General features: G+C 40.9%; 1 protein-coding gene and 1 non-coding gene across 3 annotated transcripts; one reads left to right on the plus strand and one right to left on the minus strand.

Annotated features, from left to right (window-relative positions):
- Window positions 1–227: 227 nt before the first annotated feature.
- Window positions 228–5,782, minus strand: LOC121975154 (scarecrow-like protein 27). Of its 2 annotated transcripts, XR_006110276.1 has the most exons (2): window positions 3,143–5,782; window positions 228–506 (listed from the first exon to the last, which is right to left on the minus strand). XR_006110276.1 is itself a non-coding variant. In XM_042526602.1 (1 exon), the coding sequence occupies exon 1, from the start codon at window positions 5,426–5,428 to the stop codon at window positions 3,200–3,202; it is 2,229 nt and encodes a 742-aa protein (XP_042382536.1). In that variant the 5' UTR covers window positions 5,429–5,782; the 3' UTR covers window positions 2,922–3,199. The 2 variants fall into 2 exon arrangements, 1 of the variants encoding a protein (XP_042382536.1); XM_042526602.1 differs by lacking the exon at window positions 228–506 and having other exon boundaries at window positions 2,922–5,782.
- Window positions 5,783–19,838: 14,056 nt separating this feature from the next.
- LOC121978894 lies at window positions 19,839–19,942 on the plus strand. The gene has a single exon (XR_006111223.1). It is a non-coding gene; the product is annotated as a small nucleolar RNA R71 (small nucleolar RNA).
- The last annotated feature ends 3,476 nt before the right edge of the window (window positions 19,943–23,418 follow it).

Genomic DNA, 23,418 nt, shown 5'->3' on the forward strand with positions numbered 1-23,418 from the left:
TAGGAAAAAATATCAATTGACTGATTTTTTTTAGATGCATTAATTTGAAGATGAGGATAAAATAGAAAGTGGATATATAATTTTAAAACTATGATATGATATGTGATTTAGGTATTTCAAAAACTTATTTATTGGTTCCTTGTGAATCAAGAATACAGCGTGGGGCTGTCATGTGAACTGGGAGAGAGAGACAGCACATGTGAGAGATCAAGAAGGAAAGAAACCATTTAGCCATGAACGATCTTGTTTTAGAATAGGCGACATTACAATATTTCAGTACTGACAACCATACAAAGTTTGATTCACTAACTAGATATGGACAAAAGCACCGATGAACCCTGGAACTACAATTTGAAATTTGACTGTGTTTTCGCACCATTAATCCCTGTAGCAGCTGCAGGACGATTGACAATTCCACTTAATTTCAGCCATTGCCAAGCTAGTGCCTGTAAACTATCCTTTTGCTTGAGAATGAAAAGTGAAGTTTTTTTACTTGTGTTTCTAGCCTGAAAAGTAAACGGGAGATTCAACAACCATATGAAAACAAAAAGAACAATTTATTTATATATGTGTGAAAATTTTGCACAATTGATTGAAAATATCACAAAAGCTGTTTGCGGAATACAAGGGCAGCAATAATTTGATGAGAATGCGACAATGTCACGAGCTGTCGAAATCAACTCACACGGGCTTTCTGTAGATCACTGAAAGCTAAAAGGGACAACTAAATTCTGCATTTTACTTGACGAGTGACGACCACCCAACTTTCAATATTATCCAAAGGGTCTACCCATGTGTTGATGTTGCTGAACAAAATCCTCATGATTTATCTCCTTTTGTTGTTGGTGGATGAAGCCCTCGTAATTTACTTTTCTTTCAGACAGTCATCCTAAAGGGGCCGCCGAGGTGATGGTTTTATGTTTGCTGCTAATATTATCCAAAGGGCGTCTCATTTTACTTTTTAATCAAAAGAATACTCCTTCTCAACCCTGTATATTTATCCTTCTATTCTCTTATTCTTATTATTTTCTGTTTAAATTCTAAATCGATCAGATATATTGTAATAGTTACAAAATTATAACCGTTGAACATATTGTAGCACTTATAATTTCATAACTGCTATAACATGAATATTAAATGACCAAGTTGAATCTGTATTTTAACATATACGAAACTGCAGTTATTACAATGTGAATGATTGGTGAATAAAATTAAATCTGCATTGTAACAGCTATAATATGAATGTTTTTAAACATGTTAAATATGTATTGTAGTAATTACAGTTTGATAACTGCTACAATGCAATGCATCCGACCGATTCAAAATTTAAATGGAAGATAATAAAAAAAACAGTACTGGAGGGTAGAAGGATAATTAAAAAACAAAGTGGGGGCTTCCAATAGTTGTGCCAATCATTAAAAACAAAAAAACAAGTAGTGTCGATCATTAAAAACAAAAAAACAAGTAGTGTCGATCATTAAAAACAAAAAACAACAAGAAGAAATGTCTGGTGACAAAATCTATTTGGACTTCATTGTGTAAAGAACAGTGAAGGCATTCGCCCTTTCTATAAGATTGTCATAATACCTGTAAAAAATATATATATAAAAAGTCCAAAAAGGCAGGGAAAGAAGCTAAAATGATACGAACATGTTCGAAGACAATGAACATAATGGACTCATTAGGGAGACATCAATCTAGCAAAGGAATCTAACTGTGCAAAAGGAGACTAATCATTCTCTCGAAGCTGCACGCGAATGCCTACCGTGCAAAAGGAGATTACATTGTCTCAAGTTTTGCTGCTAGTAATCAGTCTACCAGCACTGCGGAGCTTGGAAAGGAAGAAATAGTCGAACTGAGTTTGTTGGAGCATAAACTATTGAATTCTTTGACACGAACACGAATGCCGGAAAGAATCTTCTAAAGACCCATTAATTCAGCCGAATATCAGAAAATAGATATCCAAAACACAGTATTTTGAGAAAAGGAAAAGATAATTGATGATAAAAAAAACCCAACATCAACTAAACAAATGGTTTAAATAGTCTCAAAACTCTGTAAAAGATGAACATAACCTAAATTATAAAGTCTCAAAAACCCTAATTCTTCCGAGCCTCGAAAAGACTTTAAACGACCTTTTTTGGGCCTACAAATGGTTCGTTACAGATAAATCTAGTAATAAATGTAGATCTTTAAATGAGCTTTGATTTGATATATTATAGGCTCCATGATTCAACCTGAGTTAAGAGTTATGGTCTCTCAAAGCTTACCCGTCTATAATCGCCAATCAAAACGGTCTCAAAATTCTAGGCTCTGTTATTCCACATCAGTTGCCAAGACTTCTGACTTAATACCCATAACAATTCTTTTCTGAGAGTTTGTAGCTTATCCATCAAAGTCAAATTTGAATGGTTGCGAAGCTTGCTCCTTTGATGATCTCACTAAAATGTTAGCATTGGTTGTTCTTTTAATAGTGTAACCGTGAACGAGCAAAGCAATCACCTTCCACTTGGATTCTTCTTCTATCCCTCCATAACTTTTATCAGATATCGACATTCGAATGCTGACGCTATGGAGGAACTATATCATTATTAATCAATAAGCCCAACATTTAGATCTACAAGCCTGACAGAAACTCAAACTTGGGTAGACTACTAGCAGAATTTAACCAAATCTTGCATCTCATCAAGTCAAACTGTTAACTAATCTTGACCTAATCTTGATAGTTCGAAGAGTTGTGTTTCATGTAAGAATGCATGTTGATTCAAACTCCTATCAAATTTCCTACTGATACATAGCTGTACTATAAGCCAGAATGATGGTAGTCTGATATGTTGCTTAAGTCTTTGAACACTCAATTCAAATTCAAGAACATCAAAATTCTGATTGAATCCTATGTGATACGTAAATAATACAGCACATAACCAAGAAGCAAATTCAACTGTAATCATATTATCAGCACAAACAAAAGAACAAGGATAATAGTTAGGACATGATAATCAGACGTTCCAATTTCATTTTGCTTGAAACATATAGAACATAAACGAGGTGATATAACCGGCAAGACAAAGCTAAGACAATAATGATGCTTACCGTAATAGAGGATTAAGTTATGGAAGCATCTAAACCAAGAGTGAATTACCGGTATTCAAGAATCAGGACACAAGGATTACATGAATGTAACCAGGTAGCTTGATCTTCAGCACCTCCAAGCTGACACTGAGACGAGCTCCTTGCGTTGCCAGTAGAGGTTAAGAGTCGCTTGACGCTTCTCCACATGAAACCCTCTCACCTGCACTCTCTTCAAAAGGCAGTCGGCCTGTGTCTCCATGAAACTGCTGAGTTGAATAGGGATAAAACCAGAGGTAGTAAAGAGTGTTCTCCAGGGAAGTATCTTGACGGGAGCAAGATATCGCCCGAGAATAGAACTTTCTATCCTTGGTTGAAGCAGAAACTTCTCAATTTTGGCTGTCATATCTTGGTTAGTCCCAGTGGCATCGATGGAATCCATAAGCACCATGGAGGACTGAAAAGTATGTAGGAAATGCTGCGAGAATGACAAGTCACTCCAATCCCAACCTTGGTCGACTGAGACGACAATCTTCGGGGAGAGTTGCTTGACGAGGCGGAGAATGGATGGTAAGGGAAGGTTTCCAGAGCCTATAGGGAGATTTACAGCAACAGCTTCACCTCCAGTTACATGGAGCTCCATGGCATCGGATGATTCCAGACTATGGAAGCGTAATTCAAAGGGAATATTAAGATCACTTGCAAAATGGGCGAGATTGTCCCGTACAAGGTGGAGCTCCAGATTGTCCTGGACATAATTAGACACGATCACTGTCATTTTCAGCATTCGCACTGGATTTGCAGAAGAGAGGCGTCGCTGTGCTAGCTCCTGCATGAAGGAAGACCATTGTCCACCAACTCCAATGTCGAAGTCTACGATGTGGATGTAGTCGGAGGTACAAAGCTCTTCCAAGAGCGCTTGAATGCAGGTAAAGTTGGAGAATTGGACGATGGGAGAGACTTCGGAGAATGTCTTGTAGGCACTGAGCTTGTGCAAAATGTCAAATTGCATTGACAATGGACTCGGCTGATGAAGGGAGGATGCATTGCAAGAGAGATCAGGAATAGGCCCGTTACAGAGTACACGTTGCAGTGCCTCCTTGAAGTAGAAGACAGAGCGGAGAAGGGGCTTCCCTGATGGGGAAGGGAGCTGGTGATTGAGCCGCGCCAATATCCTGTGCGCGCCGACGAAATTTCTAACCTCGACCATCTTTGCAGCTTCGATAAGCAGGTCAACCAATGCCTGTTGTAGCTGCTGAGCCGCTACAGGTGTTGCCGCATCATCACCGGAAACTGACAGTTTGGGTTTCACCGACCTTTGTTGGAGCTGAGGCGGAGAAAATCCTGGATTTTGCTGTTGCTGCTCGAGTTGCTGCCTAGGGAAGATGTCCGAGCTACCGCCAGATGCAAGAAAAGGGAGCTTCGGTTGTGTAGGGATGAGGAGGTGAGACAGCTGCTGCTTCTCTGCCTGCCCTACTCTGAGAAAGAAGGACGGATTCGGGGCGGCGGATTGATGATTGAAGAGAAAGCTTGAGCCAAATAGCTGCAGCTTATCCTCCAAAGGGTCCGGCAAGTATATTCCCGGTGGCAAAGAGAACAGCGAGGCGAAGTTGCCCGCCGGCGGAAGAGGCGGCGAGATTAGCTGACTATCGTTTGTGGGGAAAATGGGGGTCTCTTTGATGCTGGTGACGGTGGACGGCGGCGATACCCAGCTGTTACTACTCGGGAATGGAAAGTCGCCTCCAACACTGTTGGCGGCGACGAAAGTACCCACGTCTTCAATGCTTCCGTTGCCTGGGTCGAGAATCCCCAATCCAAAGCCGCCATTATTTACATCGAAATCCGGCGGACTATGAGCGAAGAGATGCTGCTTCAGACGGGCTGAGGTAGGGTGGTCGGCATCGCCCATGATCCAACCGAGAAAAGTCTGCTCGCGGACGGGGGAGATGGCGGAATCCTCGGAGAGAATCGTCTCCCAGTCGTCGACTCCAAGGCCGCATTTTGCACCACTCGCGTTGAAGCCCAGGTCAAGGCCGGCTGGTACCGGGTGCAGCTCGGCCGCCCACTCTTCCTTCCAGCCTGCACCGCCGCCGCCGCCCTCCCCTGCAGCGGACTCGGAGACCGCCGCCACTCCGGCGTTGTCGGATGAACCTGAGCCGCCCAAGGAAGAAGACACTGTGGCTGTGGAGGTGGGAGGGCTAGGGCTCCTGCGATCAAGCACCGATCTTGGTTCCCCTCCCTCTTGAATCCCTAGCTTTGACCCGTTATTCGCCGAGAAAAAAGCTCGCTTTGCCTCTAATACTCTTTCCGCGGCTTCTGAGCCCCCTTTCCTCCGGACATGAAAGGGAAATGCCCTCATCTAAGGCCGCTTCATTCAAGAAACCAAATCTGTATCTTCTCTCACGTCTCGATTCAACAGAGAAGAAACAAACAATCAGAGAGCTGAAGCAGGTATCTTGCACTCGAAGCTATCTACGCTCTTCGTTCCATCCGAGCCATGGGACATGCTCTTTGCTCTTGCTCTTCCTTTCTTCATTCTTCATTCTTCATTCTTCATTCTTCATCAATTTCTTCCGCCTCTCTCAAGTACTTTGGTTCTAGGATACGAGAGAGTGGAAGAGGGAGAAGGAAGGAGCTTTTACCACCATCTCTCTCTAGTTCCCCGTACGTATCTCTCTCACACTTCTCTCTGTCTGCCTCGCAAAATAAATAAATAATAATAAAATAAAAATAAGGCAGGCTCCGTCCCCACGTTCCTTTCTTCTATTTAAAATAAAAAAGAGAAATGCATAATATAATATTATAAAAAAAATATTCAATTAAATATCGGGAATTGATAAAGTACATATGAAAATTTATCAAAAGCACACTGTACTTTAATAATTATTAATGCCGCACTGGTCTTTCAATTTTACTGGTACGTCAATCTGATTTTTTTTTTTCGTTTATGTATTTATTTATTTTTTCCTTCTTCTTATATAACGAGCATATACCTAATTATTATGTTAATTTTTAAAAATCAACAACCCAATTTAATTATATTCGTACCACTGATGATATTAATTTACATTGCCAGAGACTTAGTTTGATTCAAATCAGGTCTAATCTGGATTTTATTTTTTAAGAGATTAAGATCATATTCTAGCTTCGGAGAGAATGAAATAAGCAATAAAAAATATCGTTGGACTCTTTACGATATTAAAAACTCACAAGATCTAAAATAGATCAAATCGAACCTATCTAGATTGATTAATGGATTTTCATTAAAATCCAGTAATGGATCTAAATTGGTCAGATTAGACATATTTCAAATTCTATAGATTTTTAAGACTACAAAGAGTCTAACAATATCTTCTATTACTTATTTTGATTTATTTTGATTTCCCTAGAGATGTTAAAATATTATTGAAAGAATCAGTTAAAATGTGATCTTGTCTCCAAGAATCATACCCACATTGGGCCTAGTTTGATTTGGTCGTTCTAAATCAAACTAGGCCCATGAGAGTATTGATTCTGATAAGGCAATTAATTAGAGTGCAAAATAATTATAGTCCTGAAAGTGATAAAAGGAGGATAATTCTCGACACGCTAATGGAAAACAACACTTTTTTTTCTTCTTCTTTTCTCACACACTAGGCCTGGTATGGGAAGACCAGGTCCAACATGGTCCTGATCTCTCAGGCCCAACGTGGTTCTAATCTCTTAAATTAGACCCAAAGTAGTCCTGGTCTCTAGGAGACTAGGCACAAGCAACTCAAATTTATTGTTTTAAAAACTTTAGGCCATCACTAGGGAAGCTCAAAAATAATAATAGAGGGCATATTTAGAGTCCTTGTAACCTCAGAAATCACAAGATTTGAAATAAGTGTAATTTGAGCTCTGTAAGTCGATCAGTGAATTTTGATCAAAACTCACTAATGGACCTAGACATGTCTGATTTGACCCATATCAAGTATTATGGGTTTCTGAGGCTGGAAGGAGTCTAACAGTGCCCTCCATTATATTTTTCGACTTCTCCGGAGGTTGTCCTCCTTTTACCAAGCTCAGTGTATGAGAAGATAAAAAAACCTTTAGAGCACTACTAGGGAATCCCTAAAATAATAATGGATGACATATTTGGATTCCTTGCAATCTCAGAAACTCATAGAACCAAAAATGCATGCAATCTAAGCTCTTTAAATCAATTAGTGGATTTTTTTTTTATCAAAATCCACTAATGAACCTAAAGATGCCTGATTATACTCATTTTAAGTCAGGTAGATTTCTGAGGCTACAAGGAGTCCAACAATGCACTCCATTACTTATTTCAGCTTCTCCGAATGTGTTAAAATATTATTGGAAGATCAGCAAGAATGTGATCCCAGTCTCCGAAAAATCAAGCCCACGTTGGGCTTGATCTTAATCAGACCAGGGTCGTGGTAGTGTTGATTCTAATAAGGCAATTAATTGGAGTGCAAAACGATCGTAGTCTTGAAAGTGATAAGAGGAGGACAATTCCGAGGACGCTAATTGAAGACAAGACTTCTTTTCTTCTTTTTTCTTCTTTTCTCATACTCTAGGCTTGGTATGGATAGACCAGGCCTAACATGGTCCTAATCTCTCAAATCAAGCCTAACATGTGTTACGTAACTGCAAGTGTACGATTTCGTCGTCAGTAATAAAAATATCGAATCCACAGGGACTGTTGATTAAGCACTAGAGATGTCGCAGGGTAAGTTATCTAGACGATTGAAAGCCGGCTTTGGTTTGCAAACTAACAAGGGTGATTGAAAAGGGAAAGAGAAGGATGAGAGAAAGAGAAAGAACTGATCTTGGATGGAATGAGCTTCGGGAGATGGATTCTAGGATTTCGGTTTCATTGTAATACTAGGAAATACTACATAGATTTCTTAGTTTCTATCCTCTATGTCAATGCTCTTGCAGGAAGTTAGATTGGCCAGTATCCCTAAGTATCACGTAGAGACGATCCCTGTGAAATCCTGTAACGGTTAACCCCCCTGTCATGAGGGCGCCTTGGTAGATCACTGGGATGCATATCTAGTAAAGAACAATAAGGATAAGGGTAGAGGTTCGGTACGGTTACCTACTTCCTTATGGAGGAATTGCCTCTCCTTTCAGAGAATGTCCTAGACGTCCGTGAACGAGTTACCCTTGTCACTAGGGCCCCTCGGGTATACAATCTAAAGCACTCTCTTTATGAGAGCAGCAGTTCCTAAGAGATTGTCTCTCCTTTTGAGGGAACGTCTTAGACGTCCGGAAAGGGTTACCCCTATCACTAGGGTACCTTGGTCAATACGCTCTAAGGTATCCCCTTTGCGGGATCAACAATCCTCAACATCAATCAATCAATCAATCAAAGAATAGAAATATAAACATCTCACACAAGCATGAACAAGACATTAACAAGTCATTGAATAGAAACAAAGTGAATCTACATAGTTCTATATCTCCATCACATTACAAATACTCCCTAATTCAAGAAGAGGGTGTCTACTCCATTGTGGGGGAAGAACAACCCCAGAACATAAAGAAAAGCATACTTACAACCCTAGAAGGAAAGGAAGAAGAGATGCTTGATGATTCCGATGTCTTGGGGATGCTTCCTTGCTCCAGAGATGGACGGATCGTGAAGAGACGGCGGTGGATGAAGCTCGACGGCTTTCCCCGAGGGGAGGGACGAAGTCCCGAACAAAAGATATCCCAAAAATAGATTTCTTGACCCTTTTATAAGCTAGGGTATGGGTGCTGCACAGCCCGTGGCACGGTCGTGCAAGGTTGGCACGGCCACGCCCATCCTCTCCTCTGGCGAAGCTGCACGGCCGTGCGGATTGGCACGGCCGTGTGGTCTCTGGTTTCTGCTCCCTGAGGCACGACCGTGCAAGGATGCACGGCCGGGCGTTCCTTTGTCTCGGCCTGGGGTGGCACGACCGTGGAATGATGCACGGTCGTGTGCTGCTTTGCCTCTGCCATGGCTGCACGGCCGTGCAAGGGTGCACGACCATTCACTGCTCCCTTTTGTCTGGTCACACGACCGTGTGTTGCACGACCGTGTTCTTTGGCTTGTTTCGGTGTATAGATAATCGCCATTTTTGCTCTGAAAATCGTCCCTGTCAACACAAAACCAAACAAAGAGCAGATATCCGAACAAAAAAATATATATAATGAATACAAGACGAAAGAGGCAATCATGCAACGAATATATATGAATAAAGTACGTGGATGTGCGCTAAAACATGCGTAAATGATAATAATATTTGCGCACATCACACCCCGAGACTTAAACCTTTGCTTGCCCTCAAGCAAAATCCGCAATTTAGATTCACGTGGTTAGATAGTGCATCATAATCTCTAGCAAGTCAATCTAATTCTACCAAATGATTTCATTGGTGAGCAAGATACAAAAGTAGTTTAAGTATGACCTAAGTAGTAGTCCTCCATGCCCAGTGCGAAGGTGACCTAAATTTATCAAGTTTCAATCTCTAAGTCTAGTCAAGTCGTCATATAATCGTGTTCCTTATGCATCCGGCGATAGGCACTTACCTGCCACACGCAAGGTTCGTGTTGGAACCCCCAAAGTTGTTTTGGTGTGATAAATAAGTTAAGTTAGGTCCTGTGTGTTTCTAACCTTGTGTCTAAGTGTGCAAGATCTTAGGAGCACAGGTAGTCGAGTGGAAGACGCATCTAGCGAGAAGGACAGCATGAGGTGCATCCGAGGGACGAGGCGTTGCGGAAGAGTACACCGGCGGCCGAGAAGGAAGCGTGCAGGGGTTCCGAGGGATGAAAGCCAGAGTGGAAGACTGCTCGAGGAGCAAGAGATGCAGCTAGCGAGAAGGACGGCACGCGGTGCGTCTGAGGGACGAAGACTGTGGATGAGTACGCCGACGGACGAGAAGGAAATACGCGGCGATTCCGAGGGACGAGAAGCTGGAGGGAAGCCCGCTCGAGAAGACCGAAAGTTGGGTTCGGGTGAGCCTTTTTTCAGGATAGCAGAGATCACCTAAGTAAGCGGATCCGGAGTTGAAGACCCGGATCGAGGCGATCTGAACTGGAGCAGTGGTCCCCTGATGAAAAAGTCAACATCTGTTGACTTTAGGCTCCGGGGCGCCCGGAACCCTTCCGGGCGCCCGAACCTGATTTGTTGACCAGATCACGTCAAACGCAATCTGAACATTGGGGGATAAAGTTTTATCCCCCCAGGGCGCCCGGAACCCCTTCCAGGCGCCCCGACCAAGACTATAAATATAGCCTTGGTCCAGAAGCTTTTGAATCAGTTCAGAAATTGTAACAACGCTTGTGCGCTTCCACTGTTTAGATTAGCTTCTTTCTTTCTATGCCTACATTGCTATAAAAGAGGCTTCTCCGCCTGAAGGAGATAGTAGAGCGATCATTTTCCTTGGATTAACAACCTCTCCGGTTGTAACCAAGTAAACATCTGGTGCCTCGTCTTTTTCTGTTTTGATTTATTGCTTTTCTATCTTATATGCAAGTGTTAGTTTGAAAAGTCAAGAAGGGTTGTGCTTTATTTTTATAGGGCTATTCAACCCCCCCCCTCTTCTAGCCGGCCGCAACGGTCCTATAAGTGGTATCAGAGCCGAGGCGCTTCAGAAGGACTAACCGCCAAACGAAGCAACGAGATGGCCGAACCAAGCATCCACCCACCGAAATTCGAAGGGGATTTCGCCACTTGGAAAAAGCTGATGCAGGTATTCTTTACCACCGATTTTGAATTAATGCTTACAATGGAATTTGGTTTTACAGCACCGGAAGGTAAGGAGAAAAACAATTGGACGAAAAAGGAGCAGGCCGACTTCGTGGCGAACGACAAAGCAGAATACCATCTGCTAAGTGTTCTTCCGCCTCAAGAAGTCAACAGGATCGGGAACTACGACTCGGCAAAGGAACTTTGGGAGAAGTTCCTCGAGCTGCATGAAGGGACATACGAAGCCAAGCTCGCTAGACGAGATCTGCTTCGCAATCAGCTCACCAGCCTGTGACTTGGGGAAGACGAGACAGTCGCGCATCTGCACTCACGAATAAAAGAAATCATTACCGGACTTTCGAATCTCGGAGAAAAGGTAAGTAACCGAGATTCGCTCAGGTATGCACTGAATTCCTTTCCTAGAAATACCAAATGAGCATCATTAGTAGATGCCTTTACATTTCTAAAGATTTAGAAAAAATTTCGTTAGAAGAATTCTTTTCAACATTCGAAGTGCATGAGTCAAGATGTGCAGGAATGAAGGAGCCCAAGAACAACGTCGCCCTCAAAGCTTCGAGAGACGAACTAGAGTCGGAATCTTCTCTCGACGACGAGGAAATGGTAATGATGGTAAGAAGATTTAAGAAACTTTGTAAATCCAGATCTACTAACCATCCGCAGGGGAAGAAGAAAAGGATGATCCACTGCTACCACTGCGACGAAGAAGGGCACGTCAAGGACAACTGCACTAAGCTGAAGAACAAAGACAAGGAGAAGGGTAAGAAGCCTATCCAAAAGCGAAAGGCCCTAAAGGCGACGTGGGATGAGACGTCGTTGGAGTCGAAAGTCGAGGTATTCTCCGGACTTGCTCTAATGGCAAGTCATCAAGACAACGACTGCGAGTCAAGCTCTTCCGAAATGAGCATCGAGAGCATCGATGAAGGGGGAGCCACGTCGGAAGCAAGCAGCAGTTCAGGGGGAGAAACAGACAACGAGATCGACAGGGTAAGTCAGATACGATCTCTTCCTCCCGACAAAATGTTTAAGTTCATTAAACTTTTAACAAAAGATTGCTGTAAATTAGAAAATGGAAATAAAAATTTAAAAGTAATTTTAGCTAAGTCCTGTCCCTTAGAAGAATTAGACAAATCAAAATTAGAAAATAAGAAATTGAAATTAGAAAATAAAGATTTGAAAATTCAAATATATAATTTAAAAAACCATGCATGCTCATCTAATTTTAGAAAATTTAAAAAATTTGAATTGGTATTATAGATATCACCAGGGACAAATTAGGAATATCTCTAGAAAATATGTCCCTAAGAAATTTTTAATCAATCCAGTAGACTGGAACCTTTATTAGGTTCCTAAATCTTGCTTAGTCTAAATATTAATAAAAAATTAGCGCTTTTAGTGAGAAAATTAAACAATGAATTTCTCTATGAGGCTTTGTCTAAGGAAGTGGTTGTTGCTCCAATAACCAAGAATGCCTAGTGCCTCATCACGACCTGGAAGCCAAAATATTGAAATAAATGTTTAATTAACTTTCTGTCAAAGCATTAAAATTAGAATTAATTAATGCTTTTAAAAGTTTTTTGAAACATGTTTTTCAAAATATTTTTATGCTTAGAAAAATACTTTTACGTGAAATTTTTACTTAGAAAAATCTTAAGTTAGGATTTCTTTTAAAATAATTTTTGCAAAGAATTAAATTCATACTTAGGAAAATTTTTAGAAGATTTTTTTTACCTAAGGGGGCGTTTGGTTCTTTCCTAGGAATAGGAATCGGAATGAGAATCATTGTATTGTGGAATGGGAATGGGTATGAGCATGGATATCACTCTTAAAAGTAATATTTGGTTAGTTGTATATCTTCTATCGGAATAAATCAAAGTTTCCTTTTTTACCCTTAAAGAAAAATACGAGAAAAAATTAGATGTGAGAGAAAGATGAATGTGAGAGAAAAATATGATGAAAGAGAATGATGAGAGAGAAGGTATTATGAGAGAGAAAGTATGATAAGAAAGAATGAAGAGAGAGAAAGTGTGATAAGAAAGAATGAAGAGAGAGAAAGTGATTGGAGAGAGCATGATGAGAGAAAATATGATGTGAGAGAAAGTATGATAGGAGAGGATGAAGAGAGAGAAAATATAGTGAGAAAAAAATGAGGAGAGAGTGTGTCATGAGAGAGATTGAGAAGAGAGAAAGTATGGTGAGAGAAAAAGAGAACAGTGAATATGATGGGAGAGATTGAGGAGAGAGAAAGTATGATGAGAGAGAAAGTGTGTTGAGGAAAAAAAGAGTAAGTGTGATAAGAGAGATTGAGGAGAGAGAAAGTATGATGAGAGAGAAAGTATAATGAGAGAGAAAGTGTGTTGAGAGAGAAAGTATGATGAGAGAGACAGTGTGTTGAGGAAAAAAGGAGTAAGTGTGATAAGAGAGATTGAGGAGAGAGAAAGTATGATGAGAAAAAAGAGAGTGTGATGGGAGAGATTGAGGAGAGAGAAAGCATGATGAGAGAGAAAGTGTGATGAGGAAAAAAAGAAGGAAGAGAATGCGATGGAAGAGATTGAGAAGAGAGAAAGTATGATGAGAGAGAAAGTGTAATGAGAAAAAAAGAGGAAAGAGAGTGTGATAGGAGAGATTAAGGAGAGAGAAAGTGTGTGATAAAATGATGAGAGAGAAACTATGATGAGAGAGAAAATATAATGAGAGAGAATAAGGAGAGATAAGTGATATGAAAGAAAAAATAAATAAATATATTTTGATATTTGATATTAATGGAGAAAATTTTAGTTTTAAGTCAAGGGTATTTTTGGAATAAGGGAATATTTTGATTGATGAAAATAGGGTAATGACTCATTGAAGGGGGGTATATGGGAATGAGTTATTACCCAATTTCAAGGATTCATTCCCTTATTTGTATTCCTATTCCTATAATCCAAACATTAACAATGGGAATCAATGATTCCCATTCCCATTCCCCACTCCTATTACCCTAAACCAAACGCCCCCTAAGTTAAAAGCTGTTCTGAAATTGAAAATTTCTGCTTAAGTTTTTTAGAATTTTCTTGTAATTTCACTTAGAAAATTTTCTTAAAATTTTACTTAAATTTTTTTTTGGGACTGTTTATGTGAAAATTATTGCAAATTTTTAAGGATCTCAAAATTTTCTAAGTCTTTAACCCTTAGATTTTTTTAAACCCCATTTTTTTGTGATCAAAGGGGGAGAAGGATTAGTATAAGTCTAGGGGGAGGTAGACCTGTAAAATACGGTGCCCAAATAATAATTAAATAATAAGGTTTAATGGACGAATAATTTTAACAGAATTTTTAGGAATTTTTAGAAATTTTCTAGGATTTAAACGGAGCTTGTATGATGTAGGTTAAGGGGATCAGTTATTGGGCTACGAGAAAGCCTGTTTCAGCTATCCTATTTAAACGAGGAAATGTTTAAAAATTTGTATTCCTTTTCCTTTTCTTTTATCTCCCTCCGTGCCCTAAAACTCACGCCGACAACCCGAGCCATCTCTCCCTTCTTCTCTCTCGGTTCCAGCCAAGCCACCGCCGCCTCCTTCCTGCCTTCCGGGCGCCGCCGGCACCTCCTCACGCCAGCACCCGAGACGCCGCACCAGCTCCGGTCACGACGAGCCCCTAGCCGTCGGCCTTTCCTCCTCGCGCGGACAACACAGCGGCAACCCTTCTCCCTCGCACGAGCACCTCGAGCCACTGCCGCCGATCCACTTCTCTCCGAGCCGTGCCATACCTGATCCGGACGTTGATTGAAGACGGTTGACACGATTTACATATAAAGGCGGGTACTTCTTGCTTTGTTTTCTTTTAGTACTTTGACCTTAGTGCATGAATTATTTTGGATAAGGACTGTTTACCTTGACTCCACTCTTATTTTTCCGGTGCTTGATACTTCCACGTTATCTTTGAGATACTCGTTTTTATATCCATACAGTCTCTTGTTGTGTCCATGATCAGTAGCAGATACTAGATACCATGTTTGTATGTTTTGACTGTTGCTTATTTATGTACGATATTGAGCATGCTGGCTCTATGTAGCATACCTGTTTCTGCTTATATATATGACGACTGTTGCATTGTTCGCATCATGTCATTGCATGCATGCCGCATCCTCGGCCACTCGAGAGAGTGGTAGCTGGAGTTGATGCCGCTTGTCCTGTCGTGCCGCACTCGGCCACTTGCAGTTGGTGGTAGCTGGAGTTGCGAGCAGCAGGGACCCCCCTTCGCTGTGTAGCTAGTTAGCTACTCAGCACCTGTCCATCCGGTCACTCGCGGGAGTGGCGGCCTTTGGGTGGTATAGTTGTCATTGATCCGGCCTCTCGACCATACAGGGGTCATGGTGCAGAGAGGTGGGCGGGGTGACCATCCGTGCATACGCTGTTATTATGCCTGCTTTGGTTGTTGCTGTTTACTTATGTTGTTATTGTTTACTTATGCTGCTGTGGTATATTTATGTTGCCGTTGCTTCTTGTTGTTGTTCACTCATGCTGACATGCTGTTTTATGTTAAGATATGCTCACGTTGTAGGTGGTTAAACCTTGGTTTAGTAATTGGAAATGTTTATATACCTTACCCATTACCTCTGTAGTTATGAGCAGTACTGTAGCAGATTAGTACCATTTCTGACTTTCTATATCTAGCCTAGGATATCGTTCCAGGTATGAACCTTTATCATGATTTTATTTTTGTATCTGCTATTCTCTTATGAGACTGTATTCCTGTTGGGTATTCTTTATTGGTTGATTATATTCATGCACTATCTTTCTATACCCGCTGAGTTCCAATACTCACCACCTCGCAAATTGGTTTTCTTTCACCAGGTAGCAGTAGATGAGTCTTGGATGCTTGGAGAGATGCCGGTTGCCAGTCCTGGGTCCCGCGTCATATTCGAAAATTGATTTTGGTTCTGTTTCTCTTTACTTGCATTTCGTATTCGTTGGATTTGGTGTTGTGAGAACTTTGTTTTGATACTTGTTGTGTGGACTTGGTATTTGTGATGTTTTGATAACTTTGCAATTTGTGGGTTTTCTCTTCGTTTTCTTTTCGCTGTGCTTATTTTATTTTTTTTGTCCAGCCGAGTAGGCTGAGTATATTAAACCGCGTGGTTGTGTGTTATTTCATTGTTGTCCAGCCGGGTAGGCTGAGTATATTAAATTGCATGGTTATGTTGTTTCCATTTTCTATGGTATATATATTCCAGCCGAGTGTGGCTGATGTATATTTTGTATGTAGTAATGTTTCATATTGTCCCCCGTATAGGGGAGGTGTTGCCGAAATTTCCTCGGACAGGGACCTCCTCGGGGTGTGACAAGACCAAAATTTAACTTGTTTTATTTTTGCACTTAAATGCAAATTTAGTTAAGTTTATTTCATTTCTATTTTTACTCTAGCTTAACTTGGGTTGCTCACACCAAAAAGGGGGAGATTGTTGGAACCCCAAGGTTGTTTTGGTGTGATCAACAAGTTAAGTTAGGTCCTGTGTGTTTCTAACCTTATGTCTAAGTGTGCAGGATCTTAGGAGCACAAGTAGTCGAGTGGAAGACGCAGCTAGCGAGAAGGACGACACGAGGTGCATCTGAGGGACGAGGCGCTGCGGAAGAGTACACCGGCGGACGAGAAGGAAGCGTGTGAGGGTTCCGAGGGACGAAAGCTGGAGCAGAAGACTACTCGAGGAGCAAGAGACGTAGCTAGCGAGAAGGACGGCACGCGGTGCGTCCGAGGGACGAAGACTGCGGATGAGTACGCCGGTGGATGAGAAAGAAATACGCGGCGATTCTGAGGGACTAGAAGCCGGAGGGAAGCCCGCTCGAGAAGACCGGAAGTTGGGTTCGGGTGAGTCCTTTTTCCGGATAGCAGAGATCACCCAAGTAAGCGGATCTGGAGTTGAAGACCCGGACCGAGGCGAACTGAACCGGAGCAGTGGTCCCCGGATGAAAAAGTCAACATCTATTGACTTTAGGCTCTGGGGCGCCCGGAACCATTCCGAGAGCCCGGAGCCATTCCGGGCACCTGGAGCAGCCGGGGGCGCCTGGAACCCTTCCGGGCGCCCGGACCTGATTTGTTGACCAGATCGCGTCAAACGCGATTTGAACGTTGGGGGATAAAGTTTTATCCCCCAGGGCGCCCGGAACCCCTTCCAGGCGCCCCAACCAAGGCTATAAATATAGCCTTGGTTCATAAGCTTTTGAATCAGTTCAGAAATTGTAACAACGCTTGTGCGCTTCCACTGTTTAGATTATCTTCTTTCTTTATGTGCCTACATTGCTGTAAAAGAGACTTCTCCGCCTGAAGGAGATAGTAGAGTGATCATTTTCCTTTGATTAACAACCTCCCCGGTTGTAACCAAGTAAACATCTGGTGCCTCGTCTTTTTCTGTTTTGATTTATTGCTTTTCTATCTTATATGCAAGTGTTAGTTTGAAAAGTCGGGAAGGGTTGTGTTTTATTTTTACAGGGCTATTCAACCCCCCCTTCTAGCCGGCCGCAACGGTCCTACAGTTCGTTCCCCTCAAAAAAATGCTATGCATCATCTACACAAGGTCTCAAAGGAATACTCAGTATCAAGAGAAACATAGCATTCATTTCCCCAGTAACCTAAGTCGGTCTCAAAGGGGTGAATTGCTAGTTTCCACTCACGGCAACAATTTTTTTATCCCTTATTTTTTTTCTTTGAATGTTTGCAAAGTATCAAACTTGAACAAACCTTCATTTTTTTTCCATTTTTTTTATAGGATTATTTTTTTTCCAAATGAGTTTACATGATCTGAGTTTATCTAGTAACCAAAATGTAGTTGAGAGGTCACCATAGAAACACAAGTACTAGTCCAATCCTATGAATCATGACTATTTTAGAGTTATCAACCATCAAAAATAGGCATAGTGTATAGGGATCCTAAAACAAGGTCAATACTTAAACTCTTATAGTAAAACATTACTCACTTCATGCTATCATAGATAGAAAAAGATAGATCACTAAACATAAGTAACACATGAACCACATAAAATCTAGAATAACTAGTATTTTTCATTAAGGAACAAACAATCATAATATGATGTAGGATGCAACTAGTAAAAATTTTATTTGAAATGTTCAAAAACTAAGAAGTATGACAAACATTAAACTAAACCCAAACATCCCTCCAGACTTAAACTTTTCATCGCCCCAATGAAAACTAGAAATGTAATGTGAAGGAAATTTATGAAGTTTAGAGAAGTTACCAAGTGATGAGCTTCAAATGGTTGACATGCATGTTCTTCAAGATACTCCTCTATCCGATGCTCACATTCCTCCACAACTTTGAATTCTACAAAATAAGATAGGCAAGAAAAATTAAGCAGAGGGTATGATTTATTATCAATGAAGTAAAAAGAAATTCTAAAAAGAAAACAAGGAAAATGAACTTGGGTTGCCTCCCAAGAAGCGCTTGTTTAAGGTCATTAGCTCGACCACCTCATTAGATTCATCGAAATCTCGCTCTTGGAGGGGTAAAATATTTTAGAACCCTCTTACCAAGAGCTCTTATTATGGAAGGAGCTTTCATCAAAGAGTGAAGAATCACCCTCTCCATCTTCGTCTTCTTGGAAATTCTTTCAAGAGGTTAAAGACGGTTCAGATCGAGCTTCAAATTATAGGCTCCATGAAAATCTACACACCCAAAAGAAAGGCAAACCTCCCACAAGCATGTAATATAAGAAGGGACTAGAACCGAATTAGTATGAACTGAATGTGTATCAAAAATTAAATCACATCCAACAAAATTAATTATAGGTACCTCTATAAAATCTTCCAAAAGATCACTAGAAATACTAACCTTGCATTGCTGAGAGATACCTGAAAGTTCTAAACATGTGAATGTGACTTCCACTGAATCAAATGATGGTTCTGGCTCTGGTGTTGGTACTTCCAAAGGTGGTGATTCTTGGGGCTTCGCTTCCATTGCAAAAGTCCCTACACATTTATCATCAACCAATTCCATTCTTACAAATTCCATATCATCAATTGGTTGTGTGATCGAAGGAGGTGATTCTTGAGATGCTGCTTCCAAAACACAACTCCCTACACATTCTTCAATATTATCATCATCAACAAAAGCATCAAAAAATAAACCAACATCAATATCCTCAGTGGGAGAATCATCTATAGGAGGATCACTAACTTCATTTGCAGTTTCAAGTTGATCTACCACATCAATTCATCATCCGAAAACTCAATTTCATCATAACACCCTGTAAACCCAGAAGGTAGATCTGAAAACTTGTTGTCTGCTGCATTATCATCACAATCATCATCTGAAGAGTCCTCATCTTCATATACATCCAAAAATCTACACTCAACCATATTAGTGTCACAGAATCTGCCAAAGTCTTCGTTTTCATTGATTCTCACCAGCCTTTGTGGAAAAGGAACCTTTAGTGCAGGTCTTGGGAAAGGTACTTCCTTTTTTCCATACTCCCTTTGAGCTTGTGGAGGAGGTCCAGCTTTCTTATCTAGTGTTGGTGTCATCAACCGTTGAGGAAAAGGTACTTGTGGCCTTTGGGAACTTCTTGGAGTAATGGAACTGAGTTCTTGAGGTTTTCTATTGTTCTTCTCCTCAATCTTAAACAAATCTTTCTTCAGAAGTTCTTCATGATTCTTGCCACTTCTCAACTTAATATCATTATCAGTTACACTAGATCTTGTCTGTGTAGGAGGAAGGTCTTCCTTGAACCATTTTGAAACTATGTTATTAATCTTTTCCCCAACATGTTTGAACTCCTCATTCTGTGACTTCTGAATTTTGACATTCTTGGGTGGTTGAACTGCATTTTGTTTGACAAACTCTCTTGTATATATGGCTTGTACTTCTTAAATTTCTGAGGAAGATTCCATCCAACTTTTGCTCGACCATCCTTGGAGGTTCAATGCCACTTGATCAATTAATGTATAAGCTTCTTCTATACTCTTGTCCATAAATGACCCTCCAGCTGATGAATCTAACAAACACTTATCTGAAAAAGAAATCCCCCTATAGAATATGTGTAGAATCAGCCATTTCTCTAAACCATGATGAGGGCACTATCTTTGTAGACTCTTGAATCTGTCCCATGCTTCAAATATTGATTCTCCATGTGCCTGAGCAAAATTTATGATGCAACTCATCATGTAGATTGTTCTGCTTGGAGGAAAAAAATGATTCAGAAATTGCTGCTCCAATTATTCCCAAGTTGTGATGCTTTGAGGATGGAGAGAATATAACAAAGTCCTTGCTTTATCCTTGATTCTAAAAGGAAATACCATCAATTGAATTGCATCTGCTGATACTCCTTCACAATTCACCATATCATAAAGCTCTAGAAATGTCTCAAGGTGCAGATAAGGACTTTCTGATGCTTCTCCTCCAAATTTGTGACCTTGTATCATGGAAATTAACTCTGGGTCTAGTTGGAAACTTTCTGCTTCAATATGAGGCTGCACAATAGGAGATAAAAATCTTGCAGAAATGGGTGCAGAGAAACCTCTTAAGGCCCTGCTTGACATGTTAGTGCTCATGGATATCTAAAAAAATTATGAAAAAAAATAAAAATGAAGAATTAAAGACAAGAAATAAAACACTATATGAAGAACAAGAAAGACAATGCAGAATTTAAATTGCAAGAAAAAAATGCAGTGTTTTTTTTTTGGATTATGTATATGGAAAAAAAATTGTAATATAAAATGGAAAAACACAAACTATTCACAAGTCTAGGTTAACTAAATTGCTAATCTACTAATGTTAATGTGAACAGTCTCCGGCAACGGCGCCAAAAACTTGTTACGCAACCGCAAGTGTACGATTTCATCGTCAGTAATAAAAATATTGAATCCATAGGGACTGTTGATTAAACACTAGAGATGTCGCAGGGTAATTTATCTAGACGGTCGAAAGCTGACTTTGGTTTACAAACTAACGAGGGTGATTGAAAAGGGAAAGAGAAGGATGAGAGAAAGAGAAAGAATTGATCTTGGATGGAATGAGCTTCGGGAGATGGATTCTAGGATTTCGGTTTCATTGTAATACTAGGAGATACTACATAGATTTCTTAGTTTCTATCCTCTATGTTAATGCTCTTGCATGAAGTTAGATTGGCCAGTATCCCTAAGTATCACGTAGAGACAATCCCTGTGAAATCCTGTAACGGTTAACCCCCTGTCACGAGGGCGCCTCGGTAGATCACTGGGATGCATATCTAGTAAAGAACAATAAGGATAAGGGTAGAGGTTCGGTACTGTTACCTACTTCCTTATGGAGGAATTGACTCTCCTTTCAAGAGAATGTCCTAGACGTCCGTGAACGGGTTACCCTTGTCACTAGGGCCCCTCGGGTATATGATCTAGAGAACTCTCTTTACGAGAGCAGCAGTTCCTATGGGATTGTCTCTCCTTTTGAGGAAACGTCTTAGACGTCCGGAAAGAGTTACTCCTGTCATTAGGGTACCTTGGTCAATATGCTCTAAGGTATCCCCTTTGCGGGATCAACAATCCTCCACATCAATCAATCAATCAAAGAATAGAAATATAAACATCTCACACAAGCATGAACAAGACATTAACAAGTCATCGTATAGAAACAAAGTGAATCTACATAGTTCTACATCTCCATCGTATCACAAATACTCCCTAAAGAGGGCGTCTACTCCATTGTGGGGGAAGAATAACCCCAGAACATAAAGAAAAGCATACTTACAACCCTAGAAGGAAAGGAAGAAGAGATGCTTGATGATTCTGATGTCTTGGGGATGCTTCCTTGCTCCGGATATGGACGGATCGTGAAAAGACGACGGTGGATGAAGCTCGACGGCTTTCCCTGAGGGGAGGGACGAAGTCCCGAACAAAAGATATCCCAAAAATAGGTTTCTTAACCCTTTTACAAGCTAGGATATGGGCGCCACGCGACCCGTGGCACGACCGTGCAAGGTTGGTACGGCCACACCCATCCTCTCCTCTGGCGAAGCTACACGATCGTGTCGATTGGCACGACCATGTGGTCTCTGGCTTCTGCTCCCTGAGGCACGACCGTGCAAGGATGCACGGCCGGGCGCTCCTTTATCTCGGCCTGGGGTGGCACGGCCGTGCAATGATGCACGACCGTGTGCTGTTTTGCCTCTGCCATGGTCGCACGACCGTGCACTGCTTCGCCTCTGCCATGGCCGCACGGCCGTGCAAGGGTGCACGGTCGTGCACTGCTCCCTTTTGTCTGGTCACACGACCGTGTGTTGCACGACCGTGTTCTTTGGCTTGTTTCGATACGTAGATAATCGTCGTTTTTGCTCCGAAAATCGTCCCTGTCAACACAAAACCAAACAAAGAGCAGATATCCGAACAAAAGAATATATATAATGAATACAAGACGAAAGAGGCAATCATGCAACGAATATATATGAATAAAGTACATGGAGGTACGCTAAAACATGCGTAAATGATCATAATATTTGCGCACATCAACATGGTCTTGGTCTCTAGGAGACCAATCCTAAGCATATTTGGACTACCACTAGGGAAGTCCGAAAATAGTAATAGAAAACATATTTGGACTCCTTACCATCTCAAAATCTCATAGGACCTTTAATGGGTGTAATATGTACTCTCTAGGTTGATCAGTGAGTTTTGGTCAAAATTAGCTGATGGACCTAGACAAGTCTAATTTGACTCATTTTAAGTCTTGTGGGTTTCTGAGACTGCAAGGAGTCCAACGATGCCCTCCATTATTTTTTTAGCTTTTCTAAAGGTGTTAAAATCTTATTGGTAGAATCATCTAGAATGTGGTCCTAGTCTCTGGAAAATTAGGCCCACATTGGGCTAACATGAATAAGACCGAGTCCGTGGTAGTGTTGATTCTAATAAGGCAATTAATTGGAGTACAAAATAATAGTAATCCTAAAAGTGATAAAAGGAGGACAATTTCAAGGACGCTAATTGAAGACAACATTTTTTTTTTTTTTTTTTCTTTTCTCATACGTTGAGCCTACTATGGGGAGACTAAACCCAACATGGTCTTGATCTCTCATATTAGGCCCAATGTGGTCCTAGTCTCTAAGAGACCAGGCCTAAGTGACTCAAATTTATTTTTTTGAAAAACCTTTACACCACCACTAAGGAAGCCCAAAAATAATAATAGAGGACGTATTTGGATTCCTTGCAATATAAGAAATCCACAGAACTAGAAATGTGTGCTATCTGAGCTCTCTAAGTCAATTAGTAGATTTTCATCAAAATTTATGCCTAGATAGGTCCGATTAGATCCATTTTAAGTCCTTTGGATTTCTGAGGCAGCGAGAAGTCCAGCAGTGCACTCTATTGCTTATTTCAGCTTCTTCGAATGTGTCAAAATGTTATTAGAAGAATCAGCTAGAATGTGGTCCTTGTCTCTAAGCAATCAAGCTCACATTGGGCCTAATCTTAATCAAACTAGGGTCGTGGTAGAGTTGATTCTGATAAGGCAATTAATTAGAGTGCAAAACAATGGTAGTCCTAAAAGTGATAAAAGGAGGACAATTCCAAGGACGGTAACTGAAGACAACACTTCTTTTCTTCTTCTTCTTCTTTTCTTCTTTCTCATAAGCTAGGCTTGATATGGGTAGACTAGGTCTAACATGGTCCTG

This window comes from Zingiber officinale, chromosome 4B, assembly GCF_018446385.1.
Source record: "Zingiber officinale cultivar Zhangliang chromosome 4B, Zo_v1.1, whole genome shotgun sequence".
Classification (NCBI taxonomy): domain Eukaryota; kingdom Viridiplantae; phylum Streptophyta; class Magnoliopsida; order Zingiberales; family Zingiberaceae; genus Zingiber; species Zingiber officinale.

Coding starts and splice junctions, on each gene's coding strand:
- LOC121975154 (XM_042526602.1), bottom strand. CDS start 5,428: ATGAGGGCATTTCCCTTTCATGTCCGGAGGAAAGGGGGCTCAGAAGCC.